The 26,404-nt window shown below is 35.9% G+C and overlaps 1 protein-coding gene across 2 annotated transcripts in view; it reads right to left on the reverse strand.

Annotated features, from left to right (window-relative positions):
* Positions 1-26,404, reverse strand: part of GRID2 (glutamate ionotropic receptor delta type subunit 2) — a 1,644,765-nt gene that overhangs the window by 632,404 nt on the left and 985,957 nt on the right. For both annotated transcript variants that reach the window (XM_010594048.3, XM_003414078.4), the window contains 2 exons: positions 23,712-23,765; positions 14,152-14,325 (listed from right to left, as the gene is read on the reverse strand). In XM_010594048.3, the coding sequence (XP_010592350.1) occupies positions 14,152-14,325; positions 23,712-23,765 (228 nt within the window). The remainder of the gene's footprint in view (positions 1-14,151; positions 14,326-23,711; positions 23,766-26,404) is intronic.

Raw genomic sequence — 26,404 nt, forward strand, 5'->3', positions numbered from 1 at the left:
AAGATGCAACCAGAAAATTTAGCAGAAATATAAAGGGTAAGTGGGCTGAGTCCAATAATCAATAATCTAGAAATCAGAAATCTTTTGATGTCTCCTCCTTATGATGATTTGCAATGATCTGGCCTTTTCTAACCTCCCTGGCTCAGCTGCTTCAAACATGCTCACTATCATCTCTCTACCTTTATCTTGTGTCTTCCTCTGCCTGACTGCTTCTAGTATGTAGTATTAGATTCTTGTGGCAGCCCCCAGTGCTGTCTCTTAACCTTTCTCTGATTAGTTAACTTCCTTCAATATTCAACTCAAAGTTTACATGATGGAGAATCCTACCTTGACAACTTCCCTGGACTCCCTGCATCCACAGACTAAATCTCCCACAACACTCAGTGCATACCTCTCTTGAAACATATCACAATACTAAGAAGAAAAAAAAAAACATTATCTGCCTTTCACAGTAGAATATAAGTTTCTTGTGGACATGGACTTATATTTTACATTCCCCCTCCCTTGTACTTTTGTTTACCTTACACTTTATTTTCTCTAGTCTTAGCTGGGAGTATGACACATACGCAGTCTTTAATTAATGGTTGTCAAATGAAAGAAGAGCAACGACCGGAAGACGAGACAAAAGAAAAGTTTAAAGTCAGGTGGGTCTGACAGAAATGAAGACATGGAAAACTGGGTTTCATCCAAGCTGAAACTTATGTGGCACAACCTCTTCTGCTTACTTTGAGGCATGTACCCTGAGGCATCTATACTGGTTTTACAGGTGAGTGCTTTATTCCTGACATGTGACTACCAAAAAATGACTGCCTTTCCTCAGTTGTCCACATTCCAAACTGCAGGTCACGAGTTGGTGATGACATTTTCTGAGCCTTCTAGTCTGTTATTTCTTTCTCAGGCAAGTACCCATTCTCCTTTGAGGTTTATGCTCTTTCTTATGACACACATTATCTGTCCTTATTGACATCATCTCCTGGCCTCTTGGTCAGTATTTATTGATGAGGTCTTTGACTCTTCACTCACAGTGACCCCACACTATCTCTTAGCACTACAAAAAAAAAAAAAAAAAAAAGACCACTTCTATTACTAAACAGATGATTTTCATTTCTACTCTGTCCACAACCAACACAAATGACATTTGCTGGATAAAAATCTATTAAATAAGGTTTAGTTTGGCAGTGCTAATTCCTTTTTTTTTTGCATTTGAATTGTGGTGTTGGCAAAGAATTTTTGTTTTATTTTTTTGTTGTTGTTGAGAATGTACACAGCAAAACATACACCAATTCAACAATTCTACATACACAATTCAGTAACATTGATTCCATTCTTCAAGCTGTATAAACATTCTTATCTTCCTTTTCTGAGTTGTTCTTCCCTCATTAACATAAATTCACTGCCCCCTGAAGTTTCTATATATATCTTTCCACAGTTGTTGTTGTCACTTTGAACCCATATAGATGGTTCTGAAAGAGCATAAAGCTCAAGGCAGACATTTTATACTAAACCAAAAACCAAACCCAGTGCTGTCAAGTCGATTCTGACTCATAGCAACCCTATAGGACAGAGTAGAACTGCCCCATAGAGTTTCCAAGGAGCGCCTCGTGGATTCGGACTGCCGAACTTTGGTTAGCAGCCATAGCACTTAACCACTACGCCACCAGGGTTTCCCATTTTATACTAGTTCAGCTAGTTCAGCTAAGCTGTTATTTGGTTTTAAGAGGACTCCAGAAGGTATTTTTGGTTAAAGTTTTAAATAGTTTTAGGGGTTCATCCAGCTTCATGGCTCCAAAAAGTCTGGAATCCATAAGAATTTGAAATTCTCTTCTGCATTTTCCCTCATTTGATCAAGATTCCACTACTGAATCTTTGAGCTAAATGTTCCATAATGGCAGCCGGGCACCATCCAGTTGTTCCGGTCTCAGGGCAAAGGAGGCAATTAACCACACATTCTACTTCCTCCCCTTATTCCTGACTCTCCTTGTTCTGCTGTTGCTCGAAGTGAATAGCGACCAATTGTCATGCCTTGGATGGCTACTTGCAAGGTTTTAAGACCCCAGGCACTATGCCACAAACTAGGAGGTAGAACCGAAGCATTAAACATATTATTTGGTGACCCAATTATTTTCTGCTTTGACTTTTTTCTTAATACCATGTGTTTTCATTAATGGAAGCATGCTAAATCATAGAGTGTGTGTGAAGTTTTGGTAGGTAGTATTTTTTTTTTCCTTGTCCCCTCCCACAAACCTACCCTAAGTGTTTAATTTTACATATGAAGTACCACTAATTATACCCCCCAGTCTCCACGAGGGTCATTTAGTACATCTGTTTTACTCTGTCCTACAGGGTCGCTATGAGTCAGAATCGACTCGACAGCACTGGGTTTTTTTTTTTTTGTTTTTGTGTAAAAAGTAGAAATGTTCAAAATTTCTATTTTTCCTACCAAAAATTCAGATACTTCATACAATGTTGTTGTCAGATGCATCGAGTCGGTTCTGAATTACAGTGACGTTACGTATGAAACACTGCCCAGTCCTGTGCCATCTTCAGAATCATTGTTATGCTTGAGCCTGTTGTTGCAGCCATGATGCCAATCCATCTCATTGAGGGTCTTCCTTGTTTCTGCTGACCCTCTAGTTTACCAAGCATGATGTTCTTCTCCAGTTGAGAGAGGCAAGAGATCAGGCTGGCTGAATTAAATAGCCTCTGACTCAGTATTCTTGGGATTTAAACCTAACTGCAGACCACCATATAACTTTTGCTTCTGGCACCTGAAAACTGCTGTGATTAACAAACTAGGTGCTTAGACAAGATAAGGGGCTACATTTCAAGGCTCTGTGTGCTTGACCAGCTATAAATTACTGATAATCCTCCTGAGTTATTTTTCAAGGCCTCACCAGGTGTAGAGCGTGCACAGCAAAGTTCAACGAGGCCTATGGATGACCTTCCACATGAGACAAACACGAGCAGTGACCCCTCGCCAGGGCTCAAACCAAGATCCAGAGGCATCACGCAAGCACAACATCCCAGAATAAGTCCTGTTCAGCATCCCAGCAGCCTTTGTGACAGACTCCATCTTAGTTCCAGCAACCTCTGTGAGGAAATCCATCTTGAATTCTAACTGCGCACGCATTTGATTTTCAAAATCCCTCCCCTTCTCCTGGAAATCTCCACCCATCTAATGAATAAAGATAATGCATTTCTCCCACCTAAAAACTTTTATAAGCCCTAGGAAATTTCTTTGTTCAATGAGAGACTGGAGGCTAGTGTAGGTAGAAACCCCTCTCCCTCTCTCCCTCAAGAGCCTTTTACCCTCTTTCCGTCACTAATAAACCTTTCTTTGTTCATGTGGAACCTCTGAGCCTCTCCTGACCATTCTTGGTCAGAAGAAGGTAAGAACCTAGGCAGGACTTAGTCCCGGGCTGGGGTGCCTTGCCCGGCAACATAGGGACTGGTCCCTCTTGATAAGATGTCCAAAGTATGTGAGACAAAGTCTGGACAATCTTGGCTTCTAAGTCATAGTCTGGCCATACTTCTTCCAAGACAGATTAGTTCCTTCTTCTGGCAGTCCATGGCATAGTCAATATTCTTTGCCAGCACCATAATTTAAAGGAATCAATTCTTCTTCAGTCTTTCTTATTCATTGTCCAGCTTTCACATGCATATGAGGTTACTGAAAACATCATGACTTGGATCAGATGCACTTTAGTCCTCAAAGTGACATCTTTGCTTTTTAACACCTTAAAGAGGTTTTTTGCAGCAGATTTGTCCAATGCAATACCTCATTTGATTTCTTGACTGTTGCTTCCATGGGTGTTGATTATGGAACTAAGTCAAATGAAATCCTTGACAACTTCAATATTTTATCCTTCTATTATGATGTTGCTTATAGGTCCAGTTGTGAGGATTTTTATTTTCTTCATATTGAGGTGCAATCCATACAGAAAGCTGTAATCTTTGATCTTTATCAGCAAGTGTTCAAGTCCTCTGCACTTTCAGCAAGCAAGGCTGTATAGTCTGCACGTCACAGGTTGTTAATGAGTCTTCCTCCAATCCTGATGCCCCATTCTTCCTCATATAATCCAGCTTCTAGGATTATCTGCTCAGCACACAAATTGAATAAGTGTGGTGAAGGGATACAACCCTGACACATACCTTTCCTGATTTTAAACTATGCAGTATCCCTTTGTTCTGTTCAAATGATTTCCTCTTGGTCTATGTACAGGTTGTGCATGAGCCCAATTAAACGTTCTGGAATTCCCATTCTTTGCAATGTTATCCATGATTTGTTGAATTCCTCTCATAAAATACTCTGTAAAAAACAGTAATTGCAGCACAGGTCCCTTCCTTTTATTTCAAACAGTCATTAGGTCTCTGCCTTGTGGCAGCGTGCACTTTCCGTGGTACACTGGTAAACCACAGAGGCTGAAAAAATTCATGGTTGCCGTATGTACTGCAGGACATGAAATTAACTGGGATGTTCTGTGAAACCATGACCCTAAAACTCCAAACCAAGGAACCAAATCCACTGACATTTTTCATTGTACATAAGCAGACTCAGCAGCTACTCTTTTTTTTTTTCTTTTGGTGTTTAAAATATATCTATCACACAAATTTTGCCAATTCAACTTTTTACAAGTGTACCATTTACTGACATCAATTACAATAATTTGCTCTGCAACCCTACCTCTAATGGATGCAATATTTCCATCATCATGAATCCCCTTCTTTCCTCCTCCCTCTTGACCCTGGTAACCATTAATAAACTTTGACCTCTGTACAGTTGCCTTTTCTTCTCTTTTTATATCAGTGAGGTCATACAACATTTTTCCTTTTGTGATTGACTTATTTCACTCAGCATAATGTCTCCCAGCTTTATCCATATTATAGCATATATCGAGACCTCATTTCTTCTATGGGCTCAGTAGTAGTCCATTGTATGTATGTACCACAATTTGTTTATCCATTCATCTGCTGATGGGCATTTAGGTTGTTTCCACCTTTTGGCTATTGTGAATAGTGCTGCAATGAACATTGGTGTACTCATCTCTGTTTGAGTGTCTGCTTTCAAGTGTTTTGGGTATACACCTAGGAGTGGAATTGCTGAGTCATATGGTAGTTCTATTTTTAGTTTTTTTGAGGAACTGCCACAGTTTGCCACAATGGCTGTACCATTTTGCATTCCCACCAGCAATGGCTAAGGGTTGCAATTTCCCCACATCCTCACAAACATTTGTTATTTTCTTTTTTTTTTCCCCATCTTCGCCATCCAAGTGGGAGTAAAATGGTATCTCATTGTGGTTTTGATTTGTATCTCTCTCTGATGACTAATGATGTTGAACACCTTTTCAGATGTTTGGTGGCCATCTGAATGTCCTCTTTGGTGAAATATCTATTCAAATCCTTTGCCCATTTTATGAATGAGTTATTTGTCTTTTTGTAGTCAAAGTTTTTTTTTTTTTTGGATTATCAGATTCTGATCCGATATATGATTCCTGATGATATTCACTTTTTTGGTAAGGTCTTTTGATGAATAAAATTTTTTAATTTTTATGAGGTCCTATTTGTTCATTTTGTCTTTTGTTATTTTATTACATACTCCATCGTTAAAAGCTAAGCCCAAAAGTGTTGCCCCTGCATTTTCTTAGAAGAATTCAGTAAGTGTGAGTCTTCCTACTTTGTTCTTTTCTTTCAACATTGCTTTAGCTATTTAGGGACTCTTGCCATTTCAAATACAGTTGAGGTTTTTTTGTTTTTTTTTTCCATTTCTGTAAAGAAGGTTGTTGGAAATTTGACTGGGATTGTGCTGGATCTATAGATCTATAGTATTGACACTTTAACAATATTAAATCTTCCCACCCAATAACACAATACATCTTTCCATTTATTTAAGTATCCTTTAATCTTTCAACAGGGTTTTATTTTTTTCATTGTATAAGCCTTTCACATCTTTGGTTAGATTTATTCCCAGGTGTTTTATTCTCTTAGATGTTACTGTAAATGGAATTGTTTCCCTAATTTTCCTTTCAGATTTCTCATTGCTAATGTATAGAAACTCAACAGATTTTTGTTTTCTGACATTGTACTCTGAAAGTGCTAAATTCCTATATTAGCATTCAAAGTTTTCTTACAAACTCTTTGGGATTTTCTATATATAGGATCATATCATCCATGAGTAGAGATAATTTTACTTCTTCTTTTCCATTCTCTATACGTTTTATTTCTTTTTCTTGTCTTACTGCTCTAGCTACTACTTCTAATACAATATTGAATAGAAGTGTTGAGGGTGGGCACCCTTGTCTTGTTCCCGATTTCAAGGGATAAACTCTCAGTCTTTCTCCATTAAGTGGCTGTTGGCTCTTTGTATATCCCCTGAATCATATTGAAGAATTCCCCTTCTATACCAATCTTATTTAGGGTTTTCATCAAGAAAGGGTGTTAGATTTTATCAAATGCTTTTTCTGCACCCATAGAGATGGTTCTTTTCCTTTGTTCTCTTATTGTGGTGTATTACATTGTCTGAGTTTCTAATGTTGAACCATCCTTGCATTCTTGGAATAAATTCCAGTTGGTCATAGTGTATGACTCTTTTAATATGTTGTTGGATTCTGTTTGCTAATATTTTGTTGAGGACTTTTGAATCTATAGTCCTAAGAGATGTTGGCCTGCAGTTTTCTTTTCTTGTGGTATTTTTCTCTGGTTCTGGTATCAGGGTTATGTTTGCTTCATAGAATGAATTAGAGAGTAGTCAGTCTTTCCTTCTCTGTCATTTAGAGGAGTTTAAGACTATCGTTGCCATTTCTTCTCTAAATGTTTGGTAGAATTCCCCAATGAAGCTATCTAGCCCAGGACTTTTTTGTTGTTGTTGTTGGGAGATTTTCAATCACTGATTCAATCTATTCACTTGTTATAGGTCTGTCGAGACTTTCTATTTCCTCTTGTGTCAGTTTGGGTAGGTCGTGTGCTTCTAAGAATTTGTCCGTTTCATCTAGGTTATCCAGTTTGTTGCCATAGAGTTGTTCATAATATTCTGTCATAATTCTCTTTATTTCTATCAGGTCAGTTGTAATGTTCCCTCTTTCAATTCTTAATTTGGTTATTTGCATCTTTTCTCTTCTTTTTTTTTGTCAGTCTAGGTAAAGGTTTGTCAATTTTATTGATCTTTAAAAAAAACAACTTCTGGTTTTATTGATTCTCTCTACTGTTTTTCTGTTTTTGAATTTATTTCTGCTCTGATCTTCATTATTTCCTTTCTTCTAGTAGGTTTGGGCTTAGTTTGCTCTTCTCTTTCTAGTCTCTGGAGTTGCTGAGTTAGACTGTTGATTTGAGATCTTTCTTCTTTTCTCATGTATCCGTTTGTTACTATAAGTTTCCCTTTGAGTATTGCCTTCACTGCATTCCATATGTTTTGGCATGTTGTGCTTTCATTTTCATTTGACGCTAGGAAATTTGTGATTTCTTTTAATTTCTTCCTTGACCCACTGGTAGTTTAATACTGTGTTGTTTAATTCCCGTATGTTTTTGTATTTTCCAGAGGTTTTTTTTTTTTTTCTCTTATTGATGTCTAGCTTCACTTCATCGTGGTTAGAGAAAATACTCCGTATGATTTCAAGCTTTTTAAATTTATCAAGACTTGCTTTTGAACTAAAATGTGATCTATCCTGGAAAATGATCCATTTCACTGGAGTAGAATGTATGTGTGCTCTTGTTGGCTGGAATGTTCTATATGTATCTGTTAAGTCTAGTTGGTTTATAGTGTCATTCAGGTCATCTGTTTCCTTGCTGATCTTCTTTCTAGATTTCTGTCCAATATTGAAAGTGATGTGTTAAAGTCCCCAACTAATTATTGTACTCCCTTCAATTCTATCTGTATTTGCTTTATATAGTTAGGTGCGCCGATGTTGACTGAATATACATTTATAATTGTTAAATCTTGATTAATTGATCCTTTTATCACTGTATAATGTCCATCTTTGTTTCTTCTGACAGATTTTGTCTTAAAGTCTACTTTTCCTGTTATTAATACTGCCACCCCAGCTCTTTTTTTGTTGTTGTTATTATTTGCAGGGGATGTTTTTTCCATCCTTTAACTTTCAACCTATTTGTGTCCTTGGGTCTAAGGTATGTCTCCTATAAACAGCATATAGTTGAATCATTTTCTTTTTTAATACATTCTTCCACTCTCTACCTTGTTATTGGAGCATATAGTCCATTTACATTAACTGTAATTACCAATAAGAAGTGACTTACTTCTGTGCCATTTTGTTGTTTTTGTGTCTTAAGTCTTCTTTGTCTTTGTCCTTTACTACTGCTTTCTTTTTGTTTTGTTGGTTTATTGTAGTGAGCCATTTTGGTTTCTTTCTCCTTTCCTTTTTTGTATTTTTTTTTAAATATATTTTCTTAGTGGTTACCATTAATACTACATTTAGCAGCCAGTATTTTTTTTTTTTATTTATAACATCCTAGGGTAAGTTGCTACCAACTTAACTTCAATACCTGCTAGAAATTCTATACCTATACCATTCCTCCTGCCCTCCTTTGTTATTGTTATCACTAATTATGTCTTTATACTTCATGTGCTCTGTAACATAATTTCATCCCTACTTTTCATACATTTGTTATTAAAATAGATGAAAGACAAAACAATTAGAATTATCAAGCATGAATACCTTATTACTAGCCCTTATGCTTGTTTACACAATTCCCTTTATTAGGAGTCTTTCTTTCTATGTATGTCTTTGAATTACTTTTGAGTGTCTTTCCTCTTCCATCTACAGAATTCCCATTAGCACTTTTTGTTAGGGTGGTCTGGTAGATATGAACTCTCTTAGCTTCTGTTTGTCTGGGCATGTTGTAATTTCACCCTCATTCTTGCAGACAGTTTCACTGGATATAGAATTCTTGGTTGACAGTTTTTTTTTTTTTTTTCTTTCGTCACTTTAGATATTTCATTCCACTACCTACTGACCTCCAATGTTTCTAAAGAGAAATCAGCACTTAATTTTTTTAGGGATCCTTTGTATGTGACTGCTTCTCTCACTGCTTTCAGGATTCTCTCTTTAATTTTACTTTTTGAAAGCTTAACTATCATGTGTCTTGGTGTAGATCTCTTTGGGTTATCCTGCTTGGGGTTCATTGGGCTTCTTGGATTTGTATATTCATGTCCTTTGTTATTTGGGGAAATTTCCTGTCATTATTTCTTCAAATATTCTTTCTGTCCCTTACTCTCTCTCATCTCCTTCTGGAATTCCCATGATGCATATATTAGGTCTCTTGTTGTTGTCTCATAATTCTATTAAACTGTACTCAGCCTTCTTGAGCCTCCATACTTGTTGCTTGTCAGCCTTTGTAATTTTAACTACCTTATCCAATAAATCTATAAACATTATTTTTTCTGTCTGATTAAATCTATTGTTAAGCTCTTCTATTGTATTTCTCATTTCAGTTGTTGTCCTTTTCAGTTGCAATATCTCTTTTTTAGATCATCATTTTGTTCTGGCACTGTTTTCCTTCTTTCTTTGAGGTCTTTGTCCCTTAACACCTTGATAACGTTTAGCATTGTTGTAATATATTCTTCCTTTTTTTTTTTCACTACTTGGTTATCCGTAGATACACTTTCACTCCCTTCATCGTGTTCATTTGGATGAGCCATTGTTTCTCTGTTCTTTGCATGTCTTGAGAGTTTCTCTTGGGATGCTGGAATTTTTGAGGGTGTTAACTTTGTCAGTTTTCCCCAGTATTTGTTTTTTTTTTTGCCTGCAGTATGTTCAGCAAAAAAACTCCTGGGTGGGCTAAGCCTTTGGCCTTTGCTTATCATTTTCTCTCTCTCTTTTTGATATCTCTTTCTCCCTCCCTGGTTTAATTAGGGTTCAAAAGTTCCAGATCTCGATTTTCAACTTTCAATGTCTCCCAAACATATCTGAGAACAGTCTGTGGTCAAACTGTCCACCAGCAGGCATCACCACTCAGGCACAATATCATATACTAATCAGTCTGTACACTGGGGGATGCAGCCCTCACTGGTTATTAATCACTTCCTTTTTCTGTTTCTGCAACCATGTATTTAGTAAGAAAACCCACACCCAGCAAGCCCTTCTGGGCTCAGTGCTGCCCTTTGGTTTTGCCTGAGGCACACTTCCCTGCTCTGGGGGCTGCTTATATCTGAGCTGGCATTCAGGGGAAGTACAGGCAGACTTTCCTACATTTCAGGAGAAGGAGGGACTGACACTCCCCAGAGGGACCTCCAAAAGATCTATCTTGTTGATTTCAGAGCACCAGTAGCCTGTGGGAGGAGGGGCAGTCCCCACTCAGATGACCCTCCTCCTGGCTCCACCATAGAGAATCTTCTGTAGGAGTTTGTATCAGTCCAGCATCTGACATTTACCAAATAGGGAAGGGGTTGTCATGCTCAGAAGGGACCCCCAGGAAGGTCTGCCTTGTTGCTATCAGAGCCCATCCCATAGAATGTTGGCTTTGAGTGCAGCCTCCACTCAAGATGCCTGCTTCCTGGCATACAGCAGCCTTTGTCAGCAGTCTTCAGCACTGACCTGATGCAGGAGCAGAAAGATCCAAACTGTCCCTCAGGGAGGTCTGTCCTGTTGGCTTAAGATTCTTGAGCTATGAGGTGAATAGGAAGGCAGGTAGAGTGTTGAGTATAAGAGCAGGCTACACTGTATGAGCCTTCTGTAGCAATTTGTAAAAGCCTGGCAATCAATAGATACCAGGTGGGGAGGGAGGTGTCATGCTCTGGTCAGGTGCCCACCCCTAGCAGATCTGCCTTGTTGCTATTAGAGCCTCCCTGCCCCCACAGATTGTTGGCTGTGAGTGTAGCCTTCACTCCAGATGCCTGCTTCCTAGCACATACCAGCCTCCATCAGTAGTCCTCATCACCAATGAGAAGTGGAGGCAAGCTAACCCAAATTGACCCCTAGGGAATTTTTTCCCATTGGTTTCAGAGGCCTGAGCTATGGGGTACACAGTGAGGTAGGCAGAGTGCTGACTATGGGAACAGACTCCACTCCAGTAATCTTCTATAGCAATTCAGAGCTGGCTTGCAGTTGACACTGTACAGGTGGGGGAGCAGTTTTTACTCTCCAAACAGACCCTCAGGGATGTCTGCCTTGTTACTATTGGAGTCCACCCTCCCCCTCCCCATAGTATGTTGGCTGTGAGGGTAGCCTCCTCTCAAGATGCCTGCTTCCTAGCACATAGCAGCCTCAGTCAGCAGTCCTCAGTGCTGGCCAGAAATTAGAGAAGACAGTCCCAAAGTGACTCCTTGGGAGGTCTGTCCTACTGGTTTCAGAGGCCTGAGCTAGGAGTGTGCAGGAAGGCAGGGAGCATGCTGACTACGAGAGTGGATTCCACTGACAGTGCTCATTCCTAAGAAAGCCTTTTTGTGTTCTTTTGAAATTCCTCAAATTATTTATTTAATAATATAAATAATAATAATAATATAGCTTACGATTTATTAAAATATTAACATTTAGTGTACTAACCTGATTGTCAGAATCTTTTCTACTCTTTTTTTTGGAAATTGGAACACTATTCCAGTCTCTTTTGGATCCCTGGTGGTGTAGTGGTTAGGAGCTTGGCTGCTAACCAAAAGGTCAGCAGTTCAAATTTACCAGCTGCCCCTGGGAAACCATATGGGGCAGTTTTACGCTGTCCTATAGGGTTGCTATGAGTTGGAACTAGCTTGATGGCACCTAACCACAACAACAACATGCCATTTTCTTTTACTTGGATCCTCTTCTGTCTCCCATATTTCTCAATTGTAATATTGTAATCACATCTGCTGGTCTATTTACTGCTTGAGTAATAATTTATCAGGTCTCAATTCAAAGCAAGAAAGCATCTCCAAACCCCTGTTCCTTCTAATCCAGCGGTTTTCTTTTCTTCTAATGACTTTTACTCTAAGATTTCCAAATTGAAGACAATTTTTCTTAGATGGAGGAAACTGAAAGAAAAATATCTGAACGTATCTCTCCGCTAAGAGTCAAACTAACGTTAGTTTCACCAAGCAGTGAATGTCTAACTGCCTTCTTGCTTCATATATTGCTAAAAATTGTTTTTTAGCTAAAAGCCTTTCTTCAATATTCATTTCTCAGCATCAGCTAATTCTGGATTTTAGTTTCTCAGGCATTAATTTAAAGACTTGTGAAACTTGTTGTTGTTATTTTTCTTCCTAAATTTTACATCTCATTCTATTCAGATTAATATACTGTAATGGTCCAGAGAAGTCTTTACACAGGCCCACTATAACCTCTTCTTCTCTCCTTTTCTTGATTAGTTTCATTGTATAAGTTGGATTTCTATTTTTTAGAGCCAACTTGAGTCATTTATATGACTTTTCTCTCAATTTGTTTTATTGTACATTTCTGAATTCTAAGACATAAGTGTGTCTGTGATTGTAATTATTTGAATTGTTTTTTTAGAAATTCCAAGTTAAGCAGATTACTTTCTCCTAGGGAAACTCCTTTCTCCCAAATTGTCATACAATGCTGCCTTGCTGATCAGAAGTTAATCCAAAGTAGCATTCTATCTTGTTGCTTTCTCTAATTTCAATGAGATAAATTTTCACCAAGACAAGCCCATGTATCAAAAGCTCTGCCTTTAATGGAACATTTTAGATTCAAGAGTCCTGACTTGACACTCTTAATTATAAAAAAAAAAAAAAAACTTAATTATATGAATCTTTAAAATATAAAATTTCTGTCAGCTTTTCTTGCACATATTAAATACTTAGTAATATTCTATCACACTAAAAAGGACAGTTAATATGTAATAAACCCTCAAAAAAAAAAAAAGTAATTCTTCTGTTTTCTTCCATCCATGGTTGGAGGAGAGTGGGATGAAGAGCTAGGTGGAGGAAGATGCCTGGTAAGTATAAGGTATTCACTATAATGCTAATAAGTATAAGGAAGTGGTTGGATAAACGATAATTCATCAAAAAAAAAAATCTAGAGCTGACTTAGCATAGGGAGGTTGTACAGTTATCTTTCTAAAGAAGAAGTTTCACAAAACGACCTTATTTATCTAGTATTATTGGGGGAAAAATAGTCCGCCTAGGGTCATATTTCCAAACTGTTCAAACTGAACTTCTCTAAGTACTGAAATATTTTCAATATTAAACATTTTCAAAGAATACATATATGGTTTCCTGATTCTGAATTTGACCACAATTTTATTTTAATCTTTGTTGCTACCTCAGGGTTATTGTTTAAATTTTAATTAACATACTTGACATATACTACAATGACATCCTTAAGAATTGTTTTACTACACAGGGTTGCTTTCACAGGAAACACTGACAGAATATTTGAGCTATTGTATTTGATTGATTTTTTTTTTTTTTCTGGCTCTCATCTTGCTAGAGAGTGCTCCTTTTGGCTCCCTACTGTTATCCATGTGACTAACTTTTAAAACACTCACTTGAAATTGACATCTTGATTCCTCCTGTTCAAAGAGAAATAATGATAATTTAAAAATTTGATAAGGCTTTCTTAAGAAAAATAAATAGGCTCTAGGTGGGTATTTAAAGGGCATTCTTATAAGTAAGCTGCAGGAACTTGAAGTTCTCTATTTTGCCGCTCAGAGATTTTATTTACTTACTTCCAAATTCTTTGTTGGATTCTGAATGACAAATGTTTCTTCTACAACCCATTTAAGAAAGGTAAGACTATATACTAATACAGCATTTTTACATTTCTAAATATTATTATTATTATTTTTTGGTGAAGCTTTGATACTGTGGACAAAATTTTAAAGAAATTAAGAAAGAACAAAATACTATGTGATTTTTATGCCAGAGAAGTCAAACAAATTTATTAGCTTATTAATATAGGTGGAGTTGGCATTAAAGAAAATCAATCAAAAATTTTACTACGAGAAATGCTACAGATCAACCTGCTTAGAAGGTAATGACCTTTATTTATTACATTTTTATTAAAGCACCAGATATTTTTCTATAATGAGGTCAAGAGGCTCAAAGACACAGACTCTTACAGCTCTTTCTCAGACTTACTAAATTGCTGGTGGAGAAAATGATAAATGCCACCATGCGTAATTCTGAATCCAAAGCAACTCGAAAAAGGTCTCTTCAAATTCTCATCAAGAGAGCATTTTGGAAGAAAAACCCCAGCATGTAGGACATACCTCCATATTCTGAGCAAAGGGATCCTTTGGATCACACAACGTTGAAGATATTCGATGGTTGCCACGAAAACATCGCTGACTTATATTCTGTGGGACTGGAAATGTCTGCCGAATAATCGTTAATCTTCCAATTGACCTTCTTACAAGTTCCTGTACGTCCACATCGTTTATTTCCTATAAGATAAAAAAAAGGAAGAATTAGAAATGTTTTAATACAGTCACAGAAACACAAGTTCATTACTGAGTCATCTGGAAATGCTAAAGGATTCTGTTACAGTAATGCATTGATTTTTATGCTTAGCGTACATCCAAATGAAAATGACAACACATTATCATTAAAATGATCAATTCATTTGTAGTTGCCCCGTGTTTTAAGTTATATACATTAAGGTCTAAATATTTCAAAACAGAGCCACTTGTGTCATATATGCTTTTATTAAAATTAAGTTTATAGTTTATTATGTTGTGTATGTGTGTGATTAAAACATCGACAGAGACCAGAAAAAATTGATTATTATAGTGTATTAATCATTAATAAATGAGTTGCAGTATTGAAAGATACAATGGGCAGAATATTGAACCATGCAGGGAGCATCAAAAAAAAAAAAAAAAAATGGAATACATAGTCACTGTAGCAAAAAGAATCAGTCAATTTTCAGCTATTTCAGGAGGTAGCACATGATCAAGAACCTATGGTATGATGGAAGAAATCCAAGCTGCACTGAAGGCACTGGCAAAAAACAAGGCTCCAGTAATGGACAAAATACCAATTAGTATATTTCAACAAATGAATGCAACGCCGGAAGCACTCGCTCATCTGTGCCATGAAATTTGCAAGACAGCTACCTGGCCAACTGACTGGAAGAGATCCATATTTGTGCCCCTCCCAAAGAAAGGTGATTCAACAGATGCGGAAACTATTAAACAATATCATTAATATCACACACAAGTAAAAATTTGCTGAAGATAATTAAAAAATAGTTGCAGCAGTACATGGACAAGGAACCATCAGAAACTCAAGCCAGATTCAGAAGAGGATGTGGAAAGAGGGTATCATTGCTGAAGTCAGATGGATCTTGGTCGAAAGCAGAGAATACCAGAAATATGTTTACCTGTGCTTTATTGTCTATGCACAGGCATTTGACTGTGTGGATCATAATAAATTTTGGATAATATTGCGAAGAATAGGAATTCCAGAACACTTCATCGTGCTCATGAGGAGCCTGTACACAGACCAACAGGCAGTCGCTTGAACAGAACAACGGGATGCTATGTGGTTTAAAATCAGGAAAGATGTGTGTCAGTGTTGTCTTATTCATCATACATATTCACTCTGTGTGCTGAGCAAATAATCACAGAAGCTGGACTATACATCAGGATTGGAGGAAGACCCATTAACAACCTGCGACATGCAGATGACACAACTTTGCTTGCTGAAAGTGAAGAGGGCTTGAATCACTTACTGATGACAATCAAAGATTACAGCCTTCAGTATGGATTACACCTCAACATAAAGAAAACAAAAAGCCTCACAACTAGACCAAAAACGAACATCTTGATAAACAGAGAAAAGACTGAAGTTGTCAAGAATTTCGTTTTACTTAGATCCACCATCAACACCCATGGAAGCAGCAGTCAAGAAACCAAGGGATGTATTGCATCTGGCAAATTCACTACAAAAGATCCGTTTAAAGTGTTAAAAAGCAGATGTGACTCTGAGGACTAAGGTGTGCCTGACCCAAGCCATGGTATTTTCACTCACCTCATATGCATGTGAAAGCTGGACAGTGAATAGGGAAGATGGAAGAATAGATGCATTTGAATTATGGTGTTGGTGAAGAATGCTGAATATACCACGGACTGCCAGAAGAAGGACCAAATCTGAATGGTCCTCATAATCAAGGATGGTAAGACTTTTTCTCATATACTTTGGACGTGTTATCAGGAGAGACCAGTCCCTGGAGAAGGACATCATACTTGGTAAAGTAGAGGGTCAGCAAAAGAGAGGAAGACTCTCCACGAAATGGATTGACACAGTGGCTGCAACAACGGACTCAAACATAGAGACTGTGAGGATAGCATAGGGCCAACCAGCGTTTCCTTCTGTTTTATAAAGTGTCACTATGAGTTGGAACTGATTTGAGGGCCACCTAACGACAACAACAATGGATTTTAAGGTATTCTGAGTGCCTAGGAAGGTGGTTACAATGTAAGAGTAAAATATACTGTTCCTAGCAATGAAAAATGAGGATCTTAAATTAGGCAAATAGAACAAGAGGACATACTAATTATTTTTAAGGCTTTTCCTAATTATTTCTTAGAACTACTGGTGCTAATTCATACATTACTTGTTGTAAAGAACAGACTAAGCCCAGTGCTCAAGAACTGTTGAATGAATATATGAGTGGGTGTTTTACTATGGTAGTATAAAAAAATATAGAGATGTAAAATTCTTTTGGTTAAAGCAGTCTGAACCAAGGTGAAGGAACATGGTGACTCATTATGCTACAAAAATCTATTTTGCATATGAGTGTTTGCCAGACTCAAAAAATATATAATTTCTACTTCTTTCTCCCCTTACCTTCCAACTCCAGATTTAAATATTAAGATTCAGCTCAATCAAGGATGTAGAAGTAATAAAAATGAAATAATATTTTTACACCATACATCTGTTCTAACTGGCATTAGTCAGAGTAGAAGTGATCAGAGTAAAATTTGGTTTTAAGGCAGTCTTTACTAAAGCAGTTTGTGCTTAGTAGTGTCCATTTAGAACATTTTAAACCAATGAAGCCTTTCAATTAATATATTATTGGTTTGAATAGGTTCTTATGGCAACCAAAATAAAAGATTTGGCACGAGATAAATTTTGGACTGCAGTGAGCATTTCTCACTTTTGTTTCAAAGAATTCCTACAGAATAATGAAGAAGAAAATACTACTTACAGGTGTAAATTTTCTTCTTTTCTTTACTAATCACACATTATCCTTCCGGGTACTCTATAATACCTTTAAAATTCACCATTTATTTATGATCTTTATGAGATATAGATTTTTCTGAAAATAAAATAACACCTGCCGTGAGCTGTATCCAGTGCAATATCTTGAATTTCTGGTCGATTAATTCTTAATGTACCGTAAAAAAAAAAAAATAGCTTTTTCTCAGTTTAAAATGTCATCCTTTTCTTTTAGTCTGTCATTTCACTGGCCACCAAAGCTCCGTCTGGCAAAACGCAGATTATTTTTTAATTTTCTGTCATCTACTCGCAAAGCAGAATTAAACACGGTCCCGTCAACTCCACTCTAAGTTCTAATTATAACCAAAAATACTAAAAAAAAAAAAATTAAAACTGCTATTCCATGTCATTTATTATTTTTTTTAATTCTATAATGCGCAGATAGGGGATTTCACTTAAAAAAGCAGTGAGAATTTGTCCCACTTTTCTCACAATATGAACTAAGTTGTGTTATACATGTGCTCTTTTTTTTCTTTAGCAATACTAAAATTTACAAAATTTCATCAAACAGCACCACCTCTATCTACTTTACCCATGATAAACAAGTTAGCACATTCGTTTTTATACTAGTTAGTTTTTATCTTTTTTTATATGTTAGGCAAACTACTAAATATTTTACCTATTATTTCATTTTTTGCTAAAACTGACACTGAATCAGGTGTTATTCTCCTTTATGATTTTTTTTATATAAAGGCAACTATCAGCTCTTTGCTCATAAAACTCATACATTGGATTTGTAAGTATCATCAAAAGAGATATTCTCTGAAGTAATTTTATAAGAAGTTCATATTTTCTTACAAGAATTACTTAGATTAATATCATGAATGATAGGATTTAGAACTATACAGATATATTATTTCTGCATTTAACAGACTGATGATTCTATAAAGAATGATTAAGTCATCAGTCAGGAGCCAATGCTCTTAAAAGGATTGTTTTCAAACCCCCACACAGGGATGGTTTCCTTTGACAGGTTCCAAAAGCTGAAGTTCTCAGGTGCTGAAGGGCCTAAAGGACATCTAAAGAAACGTCGATTTCAATTGAATATGTTTTGCCTATTATTATTTGGGAAAGGAAGAGAAAGTAATTTTCTGGGAGGAAAGAATCTGCCATTCTGAATGAAACTAACAAGACAGTCTATCTCAAAAAATTCACTTGCAATTTTAGTTTTGACACCTGATCTCAAACACAGTCTGATAGTAATATGAAAACTTGATTAGGCAGCGATTTTATATTTAGTGAACTTTACCTTTGTGTTTCAAAAGGTGCATTTCAAGAGCAGCAGATGCTATGTTATATAAGCACTGAAAGTGAGTGAATACTTAATCTACAAAGAGATCTTTTTAAATGAGAAATATCAATAAACAGACTTCTGTATTAAGGTATGAAACTATCATGTAATCTGCTGGGACCTATATTGTCATAATACTCTGAATTTTTAAAAATAATACTTTAACTGTTAGACTTTTTTTTTAAGAAGTATGAGGACTAGTTTGCCTAACAAGCACTCAATTCCACTACTACCCACAACCAAATACACTAATCTATATACAGACATATAAAAAATTCCTGAATTTTAAATAATTTAAAGAACCCAAATCATAATATTATTTCTCTTTTGTAGCCCTTGTTTGACTAAATACATTTACGAAATAAAAATTAATATTGCAATGAAAAAATGAACAAATATATTTCAGTGTACTTAACTTTTTTCCATTTTACTCCTTTAGGAACAAAGTATAGTCTTTTTTCCAAAAAATAATTTACATGGATGATAAAAAAATTAAGAATTAAATCAGTATCTTAAAAAAAATATTTGCACTCACTGTTCTTTGATAGCTTAATATAGGGTGAATCCTGAACTTTGCAAGACTGAAGGAAGAAGGAAGCTAAAATATCTAGTGAGGATATGACTCCATCCAGAAATAGCCACTTCCCAGAACAAAACTTTTAGGAGAATTGAATCGCTCTTGAATCCTTGTAGTATATTAGCTTTAGCCTTAGATTAATAGGATTCTGGGGAAGGAAATACTCTCAAATCCATTAGATCAGATGCCAATCTACACTATATAGACAGGCTATTTCAGAGAAGGGACTCCTCTTCTATCTCTTGGTATCTAATAAAGTTCCTTGCTCATATTAGGTATTCGAGAGTCAGTGGATAAATTAAAAACTAATAATAAAGAATGAATGGCAAGGTTTCCCCAAACCATCTTCTGAAGATAAACATCTGAAATTTTAATTCTAGACACTGAAATGCTTTAAAAATATTAACAATCCTGAATAAAGCAGACTTCAGTAATGAAATTAAGCAGTCTGCTATGTAGTGTCATCACTCATAGTGGCCCTATAGGACAGAGTAGAACTGGCCCATACGGTTTCCAAGGAGTGCCTAGGTGGATTTGAACTGTCGACATTTTTGGTTAGCAACTGTGCCACCAGAGTCACTATGAGTCGGAATCGACTGGACAGCAATGGGTTTGGTTTGGTTTTTGGCACAACGTAGTGTAGTTTGAAGAGATTCTTTTTTTTTTCTTATATGTTTAGTCTTCATGCTTTAGCAAAGATGAGTATTTGATGCTTCCATAAAGTTTAACATTAATATGAAATAATCACGTAACATTATGCTCAAATATGGAACAAAATCAACTGTAGGCTATGAAGCGGCAAGATGAGAACAGCAACTTACTGCTTCATAGATTAATAGTGAGGAGTTTAATTTGTCATTAAGCTAGAAAAAAATGAAAAATATCCATGCCACATAAAGGCTTTTTAAATCTACAAACAAACACAAAAACTTCCTCCCTAATTCAGCAGTGATTAACAACAGAGAATAACAGATTAAACTATTTAAACGGAATTTCGTAAAATCACATCGGTACACCTAAAGATCAAGATCAGGGTAATAAAAAAGTGTGTACAGAATTGTGCTTCTTGAAGCTCTAAGCTTCCTATCTGAGTCTCTAACTTTTGTCAAATTTAAATAAAGTGATAGGCCATCTGCTTCAGGAGCCTGAAGGGATGACAACAGTTAATCTGGAAAGGCTGTTCTGAGCTGGATCCACTGACTTCAGGGAGAAAATAAAAACCATATCCAAGTACTAATGTATGATTGATTGCACCATATGAGCTAGCACAACCTCTCATTATTACGGCAAACTTAATTCAAATAAATAAAAAAAAACAACAACATTGTTTTCAAGTTTCTACGCGAATTTGTATCATGATGCACAATGCCAACTTTGATTTATAGTCCCTTTCTGAAAAAAAAAAAAAAAACTATTGGTGCAGTAAGATTAAATAAATGTTTGCAACCCGTTGTAAAATTAGCAACAAAATAATAGCTACACAAACCAAACTAGACAGATTCATGTTCTCCATGTTCAATCCAAATGGGTATTTGCATGTTGGTTTTTTGTTTTTGTCTTTTATGTGTGTGTGTGTGGTACTCTTAGTGTTTATTAGCTCCTTAGCGAATTTGAAAAATTAGTATTTCTTTGTTTATGCAAACTAGGGTAAGTTAAGAGTCATCCATTATTAATTTGTATAAGCAAGCATGTAAATATTAAGAATGAAGTAAAGGTGGTGAAAGACAGTTTTCTTGAGGCAAAATTAAGGAAGAATAAGATGCTAAATGGAAGTATGTGAAGAAATAGTGCTGAACTCAGATATACTGGCTGATTTTTTTTTTTTTTCCTTAGTGATGAAAGTACAGAAAACATGTTTAGAGTTGTAAGGTGTTTTAAATAAAAATAAGCAATGTAAATGGTGTGGGCTGTGAACACTGTATTTTTCAGAGGCTAGGCAGTGTTGACCCACCCCAAAGAAATGGCACATCTGCAAAATGACTAGTAAGGAGGGTTGTCAATTAAAAAAAAAAAAAAAAGCATTAAGGGTTTCAGTAACAATAAAGGGGAAGTTATAGGTAGCTATGACAGCTTACAGTGGAAAAGCCAATTGTTTCCTTATTGTGGCCATTTACTGGGTTATTTACTGGTTAGACTGATTTATGCATGTGTGTGTTTTATTTTGCAAAATAGTGGCATGAATTATGAAACATCCATTTAAAGATAGCATCTGTCTTCCTACTATTTTATAAAAATAAATTGTAATGATGAATTTAATGAAATGAGTCATAACATTTGAGGAAGGTACAGTAAAATGTAAACTTCTATTATTCTTTCCGTGGTACTCATCACTAGTGAAATACATGTTAATCTGCCTTGTCAAACAACATCTATATGATAGGAAGGAGTGATTTCTTTTTTTTTCCACAAAGAAAAAATTGACCCATAAGCAGTGGATAAATGATTATTGGTGTTCTAGGTACTTCTACCTGGGTTCATACTTGTACGATTTAGATGTAATTTTAGGAGTTAAATTGGGTATGAATACACACACACACACACACACGTGTATATATATATATAATTTCAGGAGCTCTTCTGCAATCTAGCCAAAGAACAGAAGGAAATGGCTATTTCCATTTCTTCACTGTAAATGTTAATTGGTTTTGATTAATCCATGTTACTAAAAAGGGAGGGAATGATTTTTTTTTCTTTTCCAGCAATGGGTTTTATTGATTTGAACAACTAAAATGACCAGCTTGTGCCACATCAGGACATCTGTGTGGTCTATTCCCTACCAGAAGTTGAGTCAAGATAAAGGATTAGGAGGCTTCTCTATTTCAAAAAAGTAATCTAGAAAATAATTAAATCGAAGACAAACATTAATGGGGTAATTGAAAATTTTGGAAACATTGGAAAAAGTATTTAATTTCTTTGACTCATACTATCTTTGCAGAAAAAATAGAAATGAGAATATCTAATTTAAAAAGATGTCATGAAGGTTTGCTAAATTTCCTTCCTTTTTAGCTTTTCTTTGGTCCTGATATTTGAGCAGTATAGTCCTTACAGGTACAAAATTAATAGGTATTAGAAAATTGGCAGGTATTAGAACTTCACTGAAAAGCAGATTCCACACATACACATTTCCTTTGGGGATCTCGGCAAAACACATCTTAATCTATCATGAAGAACACAGTGACAAATCATACAGATCTAAAGTCTGGCTGACCAAAAACAGATTTACAAGATGTTTCCAGTGTCTTTATGCTGAGCTAAAGAGAACAAACCCATCAGTGAAGCTTGTAGGTGAAATAACTTGAAACTGCTTTTCTGTGTAAAAAGAGGCAAATCATCTACCCTTGATGGACCTCATTCCCTCAGTACCTCGGGAGAAATAATTTATTATTTCCAGTAGTATGCAATGAAATAATGTGTGTGAAAGTGGTCTGTGAACTTTCATGTGCTATGACCATTATTGGAATGGAATCTAATGAGTGTCATATGCCAGGCATTCTGCTAAGAATTTTAGATAATATGTCATTTAATTTTTATTATGAACTTGCAAATTAGATCTCATTATGCTTGTTGTACAAATGAGACAAATGGTACAGAGAGATTATGTTATATATCCACGGTCACATGCCTAACATTATATAGCCAAGATTTAACCCATCCTGCTGGTTGCAAAATTCTTGGCCAAAATGCTATTTCATCCCTGAACTAAAACCGGTTATTCTATAATTCCACATTTAGTATCTATAGATAAATATTTCTTTATACATAAATAATAGATATGATTGAATACTAGGGTTTGTTCAAGACAAATCCAAGCGATTATATTCTCTGTATATGACTGATCTGCCCATTATTCTTTCTGAATCTGACTGGCAGGCATTAATGAAATAACTATAAGGAGCCCTGGTGGCTCAACGGTTAAGCACTTGGCTGCTAACCAAAAGGTCAACAGTTCGAACCCACCAGCCACTTGCAGGAGAAAGATCTGTTAATCTGCTTCCATAAATATTACAGCCAAGAAAACCCTATGGGGCAGTTCTACTCTGTCACATGGGGTCACTGAGAGTCGGAATTGACTCGATGGCACACAAAAACAATGACGACAATGGATAATTTATTTCACAGGCGTCTCGTGTTATAAGGTCTTTTTAATTTCATGTATTGTCTTCACAAAACAAAAAACTCACAAGGAATGTGACAAGTCAATGTATTTTAAAGCAGTTGTATTTCTTTATGAAAAGGAAAGAAATCTGTTTACTCATATTCATACTCTAAACTATTTAATCTGATCTCCTGTAAGGGTGTGGGAATAAAAGTCTAGAGATAACATCAAAATATAAATGGAACATGAGGAATCCATTGGGAAAAATTCACTGTACTTATAAAGAAGAATTGTACTTTCCATAAAGATGATCTCCCCAAGCAGGCAGTGTAAACAAAAGGAAAAGGCTAAAAGACACTCAGTGGGGAAGACTTCTTCCATCTATTTTATTAGTACAAAGCCCTTTACATATGTGTATATATATATTTAAATCTTCATTCTATTTTAGTTTAACAGCATCTACTCAGAGGATGAAAGTTTACTTCATATTCTGTTCCCTCTTGGAAATTCAAGGCCATAGGAAATGATGTCAATACATTTATGAAAACAAGACTCATAGATGACAATATTTAATTGGTTTTACCTCATTTATAATGATCCAGTGACAGTCAAAAGCAACCAAATTAGTCTCCACAACCTAGAATAGAAAACAAACCAGTCATCAGTCAACATTCATCATAAAAAAGAAACCAAATGAAACGGGTATACTTTACAAACAGCAAAAATGAATCATATGTTAGAAACAGAAACAAAACCAAATCCATCACCATCAAATTGATTCCAACTCATAGCGACCCTATGGGGCAAAGTAGAACCGTCCCATAGAGTTTCCAAGGAGCGACAAGTGGATCCGAACTGCCCACACTTTGGCTAGCAGCTGAGCTCTTAACCACTGTGTTGCATGTTAGAAAGTCCTGTTATTCAGTTGAAGACAGAAAATCATTACCGATATGCCTTAGCAGCAATTGTGTTTTAATTTGACTTGCTAATTAAGTTTGAAAATACATTTTATTAAAAGCCTAGAACATAGGTTACAACTAAAAAATAGTAATATAATATAAATAATAATGTATTGTGATTTAAATTTCAAGTAATATCTCCCATCCCAAATAAATTTTGATAAACTTCTATTACCTACTTAGTAAGTGCCTAAGTACATATCCCTCCACAATTAGGCTTTCATTTGATGTTACCTTCTGTTGCTTCCCTACATATATGCTTGCTACTCTCTTAAACAGCTCTTGCTACTCCTTTGACAAAGTGAACAGCTCTGTGTTCTGACAAGCTATTATGCCATGTGTGTTCTAAGGAAGCCCAATTCTAAAATCATCTGCATGTAAAGACTAAAAGAAATTAACATTATATTAGCATTGAGGCATGGGCAGGTAATTTCAGTAGCTTTGGCACAGTGGTTAAGAGCTTAGCTGCTAATCAAAAAGTGAGCACTTCGGATCTACCAGCTGCCTTGGAAACCCTATGAGGCAGTTCTTCTCTGTCCTATAGGGTTGCTATGAGTCGGAATCGATTCGATGGCAATATGTTTGGTTTGGGGGATTTAGACTGGTAAAAAGATGAAAAGAAATTTTTTAAATATGCAAAAGGAAAAGTAAACAGTGTATGCATAAAGAATCTTAGCTAATTAAATTTATTCTATATGACTCCTGGTTTAGCCTAAATATTTAAGCCTCCTCTGTGTGTGTGTGTGTGTGTGCATGCACATTTCTGTGTGAGGAGAGTAGCTTTTGTATAAAGATTTCCATTCTATCAAATTAAATCATACATATCCTAAAATATGTTCTTATAATTCATGCTATGGGCATACACTGTTGAGAATGTTTTATAAGAGATTATTCTGTTACTTTCAGCAATAATACCCAAAGATTGGGTTTCAAATGAAGATGCTTTCTATTAACTAGCAAGGAATTATTATAGAAACTCAACTGCATTTTGGTGTACATTCTTTGTTCTACTGAGAAATGCCTACTGAAAAATATATTGAATAACAGGAAATACAATTGAAAAATATATATTTGTTATGTGAACCAACGCTTTGTCAAAATATATAATCATTTGCAGGATATCTGTTATTCTTGTTTTTAATTTTGGTGTAACATTCACACTATTTGAACATATGTCCAGTTGGTCCCTGTGACCTTACTGAGGTGTGTAGATTGTAAGTTATCATAGGACTGAGGATATGTTATTTACATTTAAGTTACATAATTACGTCATTTTTTCAAAATACACAAATGGTCAACTTATTGGTGAAACTTAACGTAGAAAACGTGACACTTGCCAGTTTTCAAATTTAGATAAAAATACATTATACCAGTAAGGAATGGAAACCCTTCCATAGCATATAAGGAATACAAGTCAGAGACTTGGATATAAGCAAAGTCTAGATATCTGCAGCAAATGGAGAGAAATATTTTGTATTTGAGAAAAAAAAAAAAAAACACAACTAATATATGGAAATAAGAGGAATTCAGAGGAAAGAGAAGTAAAAACCAATATATATAGACAGTAAAGATTAGAAGTACTTCTGAAGCAATGCTAGCAATAAAAAGGTGACTCAGTTTGGCTTAAATCCACCCAGTTTAGATAATCTGTACCACATGACCAGATGAAGTAAAATTTAGGCTCACACTATGAGAATTCAGCATTACCTATAAAATGTAAGTGAGAAGTTTTTGTTTTGTGCAACATGTATCAACAAAGTAGAAAGTAAGAGTTACAATAACATGGTGTAGTCGAGGAATATTGAACATGGACTGCCAGAGGAACAACCAAATTTGTGTAGGAAGAAGTACAACCAGAATGCTCCGCAGAAGCAAGGACAGTGAGACTTTGTTTCACATACTTTGCCCATGTTATCAGGAGTGACCAGTCCCTAGTAAAGGACATCATGCTTGGTAGATGGTGACGGAAAAGGAGGAAGACCCTCGATGAGATGGATTGACACAGTGGCTGCAACAATGAGCTCAAACATAGCAAGGGTTTTAAGGCTGGCACAAGACTGGGAAGTGTTTTGTTCTTTTGTACATATAGTGCATAGGGTTGCTATGAGTCAGACTGAACTGATTTGAAGGCACCTAACAACCACAATTTGTCTACAGCATAAAGCTTATTTATCCATCACACTCCTCTCTTAAAAATACACTTTCAGGCAAAAATATGTACTGGTATCAAAGAACTGGGATCAGTTTAGCAAACAAGAAAAGCAAATATCTTGTCTAAGGCCATGATTCTGCTCAGTACACCATCTTTTTTTGCTTA

This window comes from Loxodonta africana, chromosome 5, assembly GCF_030014295.1.
Source record: "Loxodonta africana isolate mLoxAfr1 chromosome 5, mLoxAfr1.hap2, whole genome shotgun sequence".
In the NCBI taxonomy this organism is placed as follows: domain Eukaryota; kingdom Metazoa; phylum Chordata; class Mammalia; order Proboscidea; family Elephantidae; genus Loxodonta; species Loxodonta africana.